An 11285-nucleotide genomic window follows, 5' to 3' on the forward strand; every position below is an offset into this window, starting at 1 on the left:
TTTTGTTTTTGTTTTTTTTAAATCAAGCGCTCACTCATACATGACACCTGCATGACGTTCAAGTTGAAAAAACAACTTTCTAACTTGGAAAACAAAAAAAATATGAGAATACTCCCTCAAACTGGGAAACATCTCTGTCATAATTTTAATATTTGTTAATAGTATTTTACCAACTACTCTGGTATGTTGCGCAAAAAACTATAGAAATATAAATGTAAAAAGGTCAGAAAAATAACTCCCACAGTGGGACCAGGTAACTTCTTTAAAAGGGGATATTTCTTTTCACATTTAAATCATTCAGTTGTGGTTAATATAAAGTGGAAGTGCAATGCTTTGGTCTGAACTCCTTGTTATTGTAGCTCCACAAGCTCCTCTTTTACCCCTGTTCTTAAGGTGCGTCTGAGAGCAACTCGTTATGGTGCCGTCTCTTTAAATGCTATTGAGGCACTTCACACCCTGCCCTCCTTCAGGTCAGAGAGGGCTGCACTTTAACCCAGCTGCACGTACTACAAGGGACATGAGCACAGCCTACCTATACACAGCTAACACAGAAAAAAACGAGTTAATTTCTTTAAAAACACAGAAAATACCGACATGGGCAAAATGACGTCGGTCATTGTCGTAAATTTCGCTGTAAGCATGATGAGTCTGAATGCACAGTGGTTGGGTACAGACTTTAAACTATAGCTACAAGGCAGTGTTGCACTCCCAGCAGCTAGCTGGCCCACATACAGCGACATGGATTCAACAAGCTTTCGCAGCTATGCTACAGTGGTGGAATATCAAGACATTTTATTAGTTCCGATACTTGTGAGGAATGCACTTTATCAGTTTTAATAATTGTTTGAAATTATATATTAATAATATAATTAAATAAATGTACTTGGAATATAAATTATGGAATGCCTTTTTACTTTCTATTTAATCCGTTTTAGAGGGCTTTGTGTTAGTAATATGAATAGGGAATGCACCCTATTGCAATAGCTGTCCATTTGAAATATGGTTTTGTTTGATGTATTTGAGCAAATGTTGGCTTGCTAATAGTTTGTCATTTCTAAAACCATCTTAATTTATTGAGTCAATTGTTTTTCAGTAATTCCACCTCATTAGGACATCTGTTGTCACAAGCCGCTCACTTTCTATAAATACACAGAACAGCAGTCAGTCAAATTTATCTGAACAAGGCAAAATATCAGATCCCTTTGCCCTTCGACAACCACGATGACTCAGATGACGGCTGCTCCCATGACTGCCTGGGGCAACATGATTTACAGGCCAACATGTCTGAGTGCCCTTCAGGAGCCATCCATTTTCCTCCTCTCAGGTGACATGTTTACCTGCATTACTCCCTAAACCAGCATGCGGTCAGAATGATTTTTGAAGGGGTGAAGGTGGAGGAATGTATTCATTAATTGAAACATATAATTAGAGCCACAAATATCATCTGCAGCATGCCCCACTCACTTCATTTGACACATCTATTAACCAGGCCCAGCTGCTGCTTCATGCAGCATTACAGACATGATGTTAGTGATGACACATTTAAGTCATGGCCGTGAAGGGGGCTGATGCTGAGAAGGACAATAATGAATCATCAAACTTCCACCAATCACACTGCAGACTACAGTGTCATGTACTGCATTTGTGTATTTTAGGAGGCCCTTCTTATTTGAAAAAGTTAAATCAAACAGAGGGTTTTTGTAAACCATTTACGTGTCTGGGTCAAAGCATCCAGAAACAATGTGAAACCAACCTCAACATAGAAGGGTGGTTGGAATTTAGTTGGCCTGAGAGATGGGAAAAAATGATGGGACTAGTGGACATTCATAATCCCCTGTGGTAAAGTTGTTTTCAATGTTTTAAAACTTTCACCTTCAAGTGCAGCGCCCAACTGATATGAACAAACAACTGTGAGGCTTATTCTTGTGACTGGGCAAAGCTACACTCATTTAGATCATGTTTTGTGTGCAAAAAGCCCAAGGACATGTAATATCTCGCCAAAAACAGTTTTACTAAAAAATAAGATGCACCGTGGAAAGAACATTATTGATTAAAAAGCAAAATGTCTACCAATGAGTTACAATTAACGGTCAAGCTTTTAAAGAGATAGTTCTGATTTTTTGAAGTGAGATTCATTATTGTCATTAGCAATTCCCCGTAGCTGTAGTCAAAAGATGTGCTACAGCGGTGAGTTTGGATGGAGGCTAACAGCTTGTCAGAAGAAACCGCTTTGGCTGATTTGAACAATTTCAACAACTCAAACCATCTTACTAGCTGTAAGCCTTTTATCATGCTGAGGATTTCTTCACTTTTCTACAATCTCCATGTGATCTGTCTATTACTGCTAAGGAAACCGTTACTGATAACTTCACAGAGCCTCAATTCAGCAACAAAAATGTTAACTATCCTTTTAAAGTAAAATGTTATTTATTGGGCCTTACTCTTAAATTTCACAGATTGCCAGTCTTTGACACATTGTCAAAACGGATACGTAGAAATAGTCAATATTAAACAAGTAAAACTTAAGGCACTTTTTTTTTGTTGTCAAAATCTGTAAAAACTGAGCAGCTTTCATCTTCTCAGGTTGGTGGACAACTTCACACAGCAGCTGTAGACACACAGACAACCAGCCCTTTGCTTTCCTTGCAGCAGTCAGCTGAACAATCATTGCTAGCAGACCCAGAATTAAGCTGGCAAGGGTTAACCAGAAAGACATACTGTCGCAACCTAACCTGCGAATTGAGTTGACCACCAAATAAAATAATGCAAAATGACCGGAAACACGAAAACGGCTGCTGTGGAACACATTGACACGAGCCAGATACCTATTTGCATTAGAGCCGCATGACATCAATTATGATTAAGACTAATTTTTCAGACTATTTTCCATCATCAAATTGTCCCCACCATGATCCATGAATTCTAGCGCTAAAATCTACATCATTACTGGTATTCAGCAAGTGAATGTACGGGACTAGAAATATAATATTTCATCAAATCCCACAAGCAGGTTTTTGCAACTCCCAATACTGCACAACGTAAAATTCAGTGATTGCTTTATATTGTGGAGCTCTACTTTACACTGTTCAGCAAATCCTCTAAACAGCTGCTGACATGGCTGCTATTTATTGGTTTTCACCAATTAAGATAATAAAAGTATTGTCACATTGTTATGGACTCTATTTTTCTGATCATTATTAGAAGGAATCTAGTATTTCCCTTTGTATAGAGTGTTACATTTTAGTACTGTGACAACCCTAACATAGACTACCCAAAACTAAATAGAAGTAATCTAAATCAAGCTACAGTTGAGTCCAAAATTGTTCATACCCCTGGCAATTTTGGTTTCAAACTATCAACTTTACCAATATGTTTCTTGCGACTGAAAGTAATAACGATTTTGAACGGCCCAAACAAAGTCTTGCCTTGAATCACAGAGAATCTGTTGAGGGAGCTAAAGATTAGGGTGATGGCAAGAAGGCCTTACAACGTCAAAGGCTTGGAGCTAATCACCAGAGATAAAATAATCAAGATACATGTGGAAACACGCAAAAAGCTGGACAGCAGCTATAAGAAAGGTTTGGCTGCTGAAGTGCCAATGGAGATTTTATCACTAATTACTAACAAGCGCATAAATAACTTTGGACGTGCCATTCTTTATTAAAATTCAAATAAAAACAGAAATTATTTTTTTCAGAATTGATGCTCTTTTTTTAATTGTTTTATCTTTTGAGAATTGTCTATCTCATTTCCCATCACAACCAGGGAGAGGAAGCTTTTTGGTACTTTTTGATTGAACAAAAGATCATTTTAAATCGAAATCAGGGGTGTGACCAATTTGGATTTAAATGTACACAAATACACGGTATTGGAAGGCTACTTATGGTTCACCGTCTTTCCTGAGGACACTTAAACAACTAGTAGGGGGGAAGCCTGAATCAAATTCACATGCTTGTGATTATCAGACAATTTTCCCATAGATTATTAAAAATGGTATAAATAAATGTCAACATGGCATTTTATATTAAAATGTAAAGTTTTATTATCCTCTGAGACACACCGGCCTCATTTCTGAAACAATGTTTCAGAAGTCTGTCCACATGTAACAGTTATTACTAGTTTACAACACAGTCATAAAGTGACAAAAGATGATATCGATAAGATTGTACAGCACTGTTAGCATTCTACAGGTGATAACCGATGGTTGTTTCCATCAGTGCATCTGTTTGTAGCGGAGATTAGCTGTGCTGAACTGTGGCTTGCTATGCTGCATGAGATAAGACAGTGACTGTAGCTCACATTAAGCTGAAGTGACATTACACATTTAATGTCCCTGTTAGTCATGCGACATTAAAGATAATCAAACAGCCCTCACAGCTTTACCAAAACAACCCCATTGGTTTGAGTAACAAACCAAGATGAGCAGCCGCATCACCTTCAGTTCAAATGCTGAAGCACGAAAGTCATGTTTCCAGCAGCTGACTCCATGTTCCCACTCTCCCCCTCTCCTCCCACACACCGACTCCTAATAAATCTTGTGCCCCTTCCTTATACCCTCTCGGACAAATCAAGCCCCTAACTGGCCGACATTTTGTTCTAGAAGCTAGGCTAGCTCCTACCCGCTATCGTTACCTGGACGCACTTTAACAGCCAGTCCGGGCGATGACAGCAGGGATGAGGGGGGTTTTATGTCTTAACATGACCCCCTTGTGGAAGCTCGAAGCTAAATGCGGCGGAGGGACGGTTGTTGATGGTGATTTCACTGAGGGATAACGGTTCCTTGGTGGGCAACTAACGCGCAGATGCAGTTAGTTAGCTTTGAGGTGGCTAAGTTACCTCGGCTTGCTTTGGACCGTTATCGCTCGCTTGTTGTATCCGGAGGGGGGACAGCTCCAGTTCGCCCCTAAAGCTACAGTGAAACCCATTCAGCCCCAGCTTTGGATTGGATAAAAACAAAAACCCATTCACCTTCGGAACTGCAAATGTCTTCGCGGCGTGCTTGTGGAGGTCTTACAGAGTAGGAAACGGTCTCCCTGGTGTGGCTCCAGAGCAGCAGCAGCCGCCGCACTGCAATGGCAGGCAGTGGGTGAAGCCTTCCTTCTCCCCCCGCTCCGCTCTCTGCGCTCTCGCTTCGGCTGCCTTCTCCGCCGCGGTGACAGTGATGGGCTCGCCTGGAAGAAACCATTCCCGTTTGTTCGCGGGGGGGAGAGGGAGGGATGCGGGGAGGGGGGAGGATTGTAGGATGTCCGCAGCAGCAGGGAAGACGCGCCATTCCAGCGTGAGAGCAAAAGCAGCGATCAGACGGAGGAAAAATAAAGACATCTATGAATGTGGTCCCGGTGACCTCATCAGCGCCCGCTATGAAAGGAGGAATGGATCCGTCTGTTCATTATGTCATCGATTTCAATAAATCCATTAATAAGGAACATTTCATACAGACAGAATAGGCTCCGTATGCTCATTACTCACAAGTCTTTTATGGCGGGTCATCATGTCAGAGTAATCCCAGAATACTTTCTAAGTAACAGTTTGTAATGCAATTTAAATAAAATATTTTTGTATTTTGTTTTATTTTAAAATGTACACAATTATATCAATTAGAAAAAAATAAGAAACAATTTCATCATATGGCAACATCATATCAGAAATAGGTCATTAGGATTTATAAATGCAGCAAACGCGAATAAAACCGCTTCTATCAAGTTTGCTCCTTGAGTTCCGCAAGGGCATAATTATTATAAACTGCAATACTTTGTGATCTGTTATGCAACGACGAACCACAAGAACTGAGGATGACAGAGCAACAAGAGGAAGAATTTATGGAAGCATGCTCCTATAATATTGATGTACAAAATGGAGTGCTTTACAATAGTATTCATACCTTTAGAACATTCCCTTTTTGTCACGTTACAACCACAAACTTTAATGTATTTACTGGCATCTTGTGTGATACCAATACAAAATGGTACATAGCTGTAAAGTGCAAGGAAAACCTTCTTACAAATAAAACAATCTTAAAATGTGGGATATTTATGCTCTAATACTCCTAAATAAAATCTAGCATAAACAATTAACCCCAGTAGTCAGGATCAAGTAGTAGGAAAGTTTAAAGCTGATTAAGGTTATAAAACAATATCCCAAGCTTTGAACATTTCATATACCAATCCATCATCGATCATTCAAAACTGCAAATCTACCTCATCATTAATCAGAGAAGCAGCTAAGAGCAGCTCTGGAGTAGATGCAGAGATCCACAGATCAGGTGGAAGAATCTGTGGACAGGACAACTGTTAGTTGCGTACTCCACAAATCTGGCATTTATGGAAAACTGGCAAGAACAAATCCATTGTGGAAAGAAAACAATAAAAAATTCTGCTTGCAGTTTACCAGAAGACATGTAAGGGACACGGCAAATACGTAGAAGAAGGTGCTCTTGTGAGATGAAATCCCAATTTTAACTATTTGACTTACATGCAACACCACTCCACTATAAAACATTGTAGTGACGGTATCATGCAGTATAGATGCTTTTCATAAAATTGTTAAGGAAGATAGAGTCAAACACAAAACCTTCTGATGGCAAGGCAATTAATGTTCCACACAACTGAGCGACAGCCAACCCGTTCGATGTTCACACACCCTCTCCATCCAGCCTCACTGAATATGAACCATTTGCGAAAAAAGAATGGGTAAAAATTTCCCGCTGCATAAAGCTGGTGGAGACGTAGCCCAAAAGACTTGCAGCAAACAGCGGTTCAAATATTTACTCAGGATGTGTGAATATAAATGCACACCACACCTTTTACATTTTTATTGATACAAACATTTTTAAATCCATGTAAAAGTATTCTTCCACTGTACAACTACGTACCACTTTGTTTTCAAGTTATCATCCATTGAAGCTTGTAGTTGTAACGTGTCAACACTTTTCAAGACACTGCAGTTATCTATGTTAGATATTTAGATTTCTTTGGTGATCTACAGTATAAAGACAATTTGCACAACACATATCTTTCAAAATCTGCAGTACAGGTACAATGTAAACAGAAATATGTTAACTTAGGTTTGGGAGCAGGGCCAGGCCTTACCCCACCCATCCTTACCCTCAACCGGACATCAACCCTTTTCCTCCTCTTCATCCCATCACCCTCATTCCTACTTTTTAGGGGTGTCCTAAGTTGGGTCGGGAAAAGACAATTAAGCAAACTGGCTTTACCCAATAGAAATGTAAAAGCAAAAATTGCATGAGAAAATAACTTTCAGTTAGAAGGATTTAAGCTTTGTTTCAAACTATAAATGACAGACAAGAAAGCATAGATTATCTTTATCTTGTCTGCATCTATGTGCCTGTAAAAACATAACTGATGTAAAGTATATTTCTAATGCAAAATAAACTATAAAGTATTCAGTCGGAATATAATTTCTAGTAAATGTGAACTTTTTTATATGAAAAGCTGAGGTACATTACTTTAGTAATGACATGCAGCAGAAGGTAATTTAAAATTCAGAGGATAGAATTAGAATCCTGCCCACAGTCACGATGCTCAATATCCCATCCCACGGGGCGTACAGATTTGATCAATATACAGGATAATGTAAATTGTGCACTGCACCAAACCCTTACTCTTTAGGCTCTCTTGTGCACCTTAGTTTTTTGTGTTTTTTTTTTTTTTTTTTCTGGTTCTGGCTTTTCCAGATCTAACTAATTCTCTGCAGCAGTTTCTTCTGTTGGAGTGCATTTTATCACTCTGAGACTGCGTGACCGTTCTTGTCACCTCTACCTGTGGCACTAATGAGCCCAGGAGAAGATAGGGCCTAAATGTAATGCTGGAGGAGCACTACGGTCCAGCAGTGTTGCTGATGTAAGGACATAAATGCGGAGTCTATTGGTGGATCAGGAGGAGGACACAAGGGGATGGCAGGGAGGGGGCATCTTCAATGCAAGATTGTGAGATGGCCAAGGTCATAAGAATTTAAACAAACAAAGGCAGGCAGAGATATCCTGGGGAAAAACAAAGAATGATGAACAGCAGCTGTGAAGTGCATACATTTAAAGGAAGCTCAAATGACTGTATTGTAAAAATGTATTTAACCCCTCACAGATTTCTTCCATTTTTACATTTTTGTTGCACTGAAACAAACCTGGCTAACCTAAATTTTATTAGCTATACCTAGGCATGGGTAAGTACCAGACATGAAAGACACTGGGAAAAAATGGCATCCACCTAAAAATCCACAGCAGCCTGTCTCACATTTGTCAAAAAAAATCTTGGCTGTGGTCTGATGACACAAAAGTGGAACTTCTTGGAAAATGTGTGTCCTGTTACATCTGTCATAAAACTAACACAGTATTTCAGAAAACAACATTAAAGCAACAGTCAAACACGATGGTGGCAGTGTGATGATCTGACGCTGCCTCTCTGTTTTGTAACCTGAATGACTTAATTGACGGAACCATGAATTCTGCTCTCTACCATCAAATCCCAAAGGAGAATGTCCAACCATCAGTTCATGACCTAACACTTCTGTTATGCTGCAAAACAATAATCGAAAACTCACCATCAAATCCATCTCTGAATGGCTTGATAACAAAAAGATTATGGAACTGCCTTGTCAAAGTCTAGACTTAAATCTGTTGAAGATGATGGTGTTACAGATCTTTCATGCTCGAAAGCCCTCCGATGTATCTGAATTAAAACCAATCTGCAAAGAAAAGTGGGCCAAATGTCCTCCACAGTGACACAAAAAGGCTTTTTTTCCCTAATAAATGAAGTCATCATTTAAAAACTGTACTTTTGTGAATTAACTCAGGTTAACTTTGTTTGACACCTCTTCAGGTCCCTGTAATTGCTTTAGACCTGTACCTCTTCTTCTACATTTTCTGTATAAAATCTATCATTAAATATTAATGAAGACCAAACAATTACATTCGTTTTCTAGGGTAACTAGATGTTGTTTAAAGGATTTTAGCAAAAACCAAACATTATTCAGGTTATAGAGCCAAACTGAAAATACATAAAGAAAAATTTTGCTCCCATTTGTAAGGCTCAATGCTCCCTCCATGTATTTCTGTTGAAGCCCTTGAAATACCCTCTGTCACTGCTACGGCAGTGTTTGCATCACTGGCTTCAACAGCACAGAGGGAGCTTCACATGCCACGAAGAAGAAAAATGCAGCTTCCTTTATCCCATCAGCACATTTAAGGAACGCTGCGTGGATCCAAGTTGGAGTAAAACTGCAGGAACAAATCACACGAGTGGAAAGGCAAATTAGAAATTCACAGCAGGTCAGGTTTTACAGTGCATTGCCCCTGACATAGAGTGAGTCACCTCTCGGCTCTGCAGGTCAGGAAAAACAGCCTACTAAGCAAAGGTTGGCATGCTCTCTATGAGCTTTTATGACTCCGGTTTTACGGCATACATCAAACATGCATATGGAGCTGGAGAAATTTTTTTTGTCCAACATCAATGTGAGAGATGTTATTGCAACAGAGCTGCAAGATAACAACAAAAACGTGCTGCTTCCTCGGTTGTTGCCCGGTGTAATCCTGTAATGGATTTATCTGTCCACTGTTCAAAGTCTCATATTTCTGTGATTACTGTGTTGTCCTCCGTCAGCCTCCCTGACCTCCTGCACAGCAGTGACACGACAACGGATTCAGAGCTCGGAAGAGAAAGGCTTTGCAAACCCATGACATTACAAAGTGCAGCACATTCTCAGCTGAAAACTCGGGATCTAACAAAAAGGCCATATCTTGTAAAGTCAGAAGATTTTAAAAATCTCAATTAAATGGTGTTTTATTGAAGAATAAAGTGTGACCTCACTGAAGATTATGTGAGATTGTAGAGCACGGGAAAAAGAGCAGGAGTCCAAATTTGGTTTCACCGTGCTTGAATAAAACTAGAATGGCACTCTACCTATGATGACTAGGTTGGTGCCTATCTCCAACCATCAGTGGGTGAGAGGCAGGCTACACCCTGGACAAATTGTTGGTTCATCACAGGTCAAAAACAGACACATAGGACAGATAACCAGGCATGTCCACACTAAGGGCAATTCAGAGTGGTAAGTTAACCCAACATGCAGAGCTATGAATGGTGGTAACTAAGGAAACCCCACAGAACATTCAGACTCCCCACAGAGAAGCCCCTGCTCGATTCATGGCAAGGATCTTTTTACTTTATGGGAACAACGTAGCAGTTTCAGCTGTTAAACTATCCAGTACAAAATATTTTTGCATTCATGCATGTAACTGTATGGTTTAAATTAATTCTATAATGATGATTTTCTGTCATGTTTTTTGGTAAAGTGAATGACCTAAGTGCAGGTTAAACTGGCAACCGAGTTCTTTGGAAATAAAATAGGAAAACTTACAAATGCAGCACAAGGAGAACTAGACATACAGCATGGGAAGACAAAACAGAGCATAAGGCCGTTTTACAGAAGAATCCAGCAGTGAGAAGTGAGGGTCTTAAATACTCAGGTAGAGGTGGAACATAAAGAAAGCAGATGAGCTAATCAGAGGAAATCTAGAGCAGCTGTGGTTGAAGAAAAGCAGGGAAGAAAAGAGGGAGGGAGACTAATTAAAACAAGTAGAGCTGAACCACACACAATGAAATGATCAAACCAAGTGGAAAGTTCTAACAGACAACTAACAGAAATAATCCCAAATGTCCAAAGAACATAACATAAGAATAAACTAAAAAACTAGGAACACAAAGGAATGAACATGTATAGCAACACCTAGATGACAAAAACAACAGGAGAGTTATAAAAAAATTGAGCCACAAAGCAAACACCAAAACCCCAAACACCCGCTTATTCTGTAAACACAAACATTTTTACTGATCAGGCACAAAACTGCAATTACTGGGTTTTGAAGTCCATGCAAAAGGAACAGAATACATATTTTTTCAGAACTCCCCAAGTGAACCTATAATCTCTGTCTCCTTTTTTCCCACCAACAGCTGAGAGCTCAGATGCATCAGGCCTGCAGATCACGTGACTCCAGGCGGCAACCAACATCCAAATCCTCCCTGGATCAAATGACTAGGCTACAGCAGCAGAGAAGCAATCACATAAGTGTGTTTAACACAGGAGGGGACCACAAACCCTAATAAAGATGAACAATTCCAATAAGTTAATGCGAATGCGTGTTTTGACTGGAGAGGTAAATAATTTAGAGTAAAAAAATCCAGGCCTGATTGCAGTGCTGACCCTGAAGCTGAGCTTCTGAACCTCTTCACAGGAAACAATACAACAATGATTTTTTTTAGACACACACC

The 11285-nt window shown here is 39.7% G+C and overlaps 1 protein-coding gene across 1 annotated transcript in view; it reads right to left on the bottom strand.

Annotated features, from left to right (window-relative positions):
- Positions 1 to 10437, bottom strand: part of tjp1b (tight junction protein 1b) — a 58386-nt gene extending 47949 nt beyond the window's left edge. Inside the window, exon 1 of the mRNA XM_047388746.1 lies at positions 10375 to 10437. Within this exon, the coding sequence (XP_047244702.1) occupies positions 10375 to 10428 (54 nt within the window). The 5' untranslated portion in view covers positions 10429 to 10437. The remainder of the gene's footprint in view (positions 1 to 10374) is intronic.
- Positions 10438 to 11285: the final 848 nt, after the last annotated feature.

This window comes from Girardinichthys multiradiatus, chromosome 2 (genome assembly GCF_021462225.1).
Source record: "Girardinichthys multiradiatus isolate DD_20200921_A chromosome 2, DD_fGirMul_XY1, whole genome shotgun sequence".
In the NCBI taxonomy this organism is placed as follows: domain Eukaryota; kingdom Metazoa; phylum Chordata; class Actinopteri; order Cyprinodontiformes; family Goodeidae; genus Girardinichthys; species Girardinichthys multiradiatus.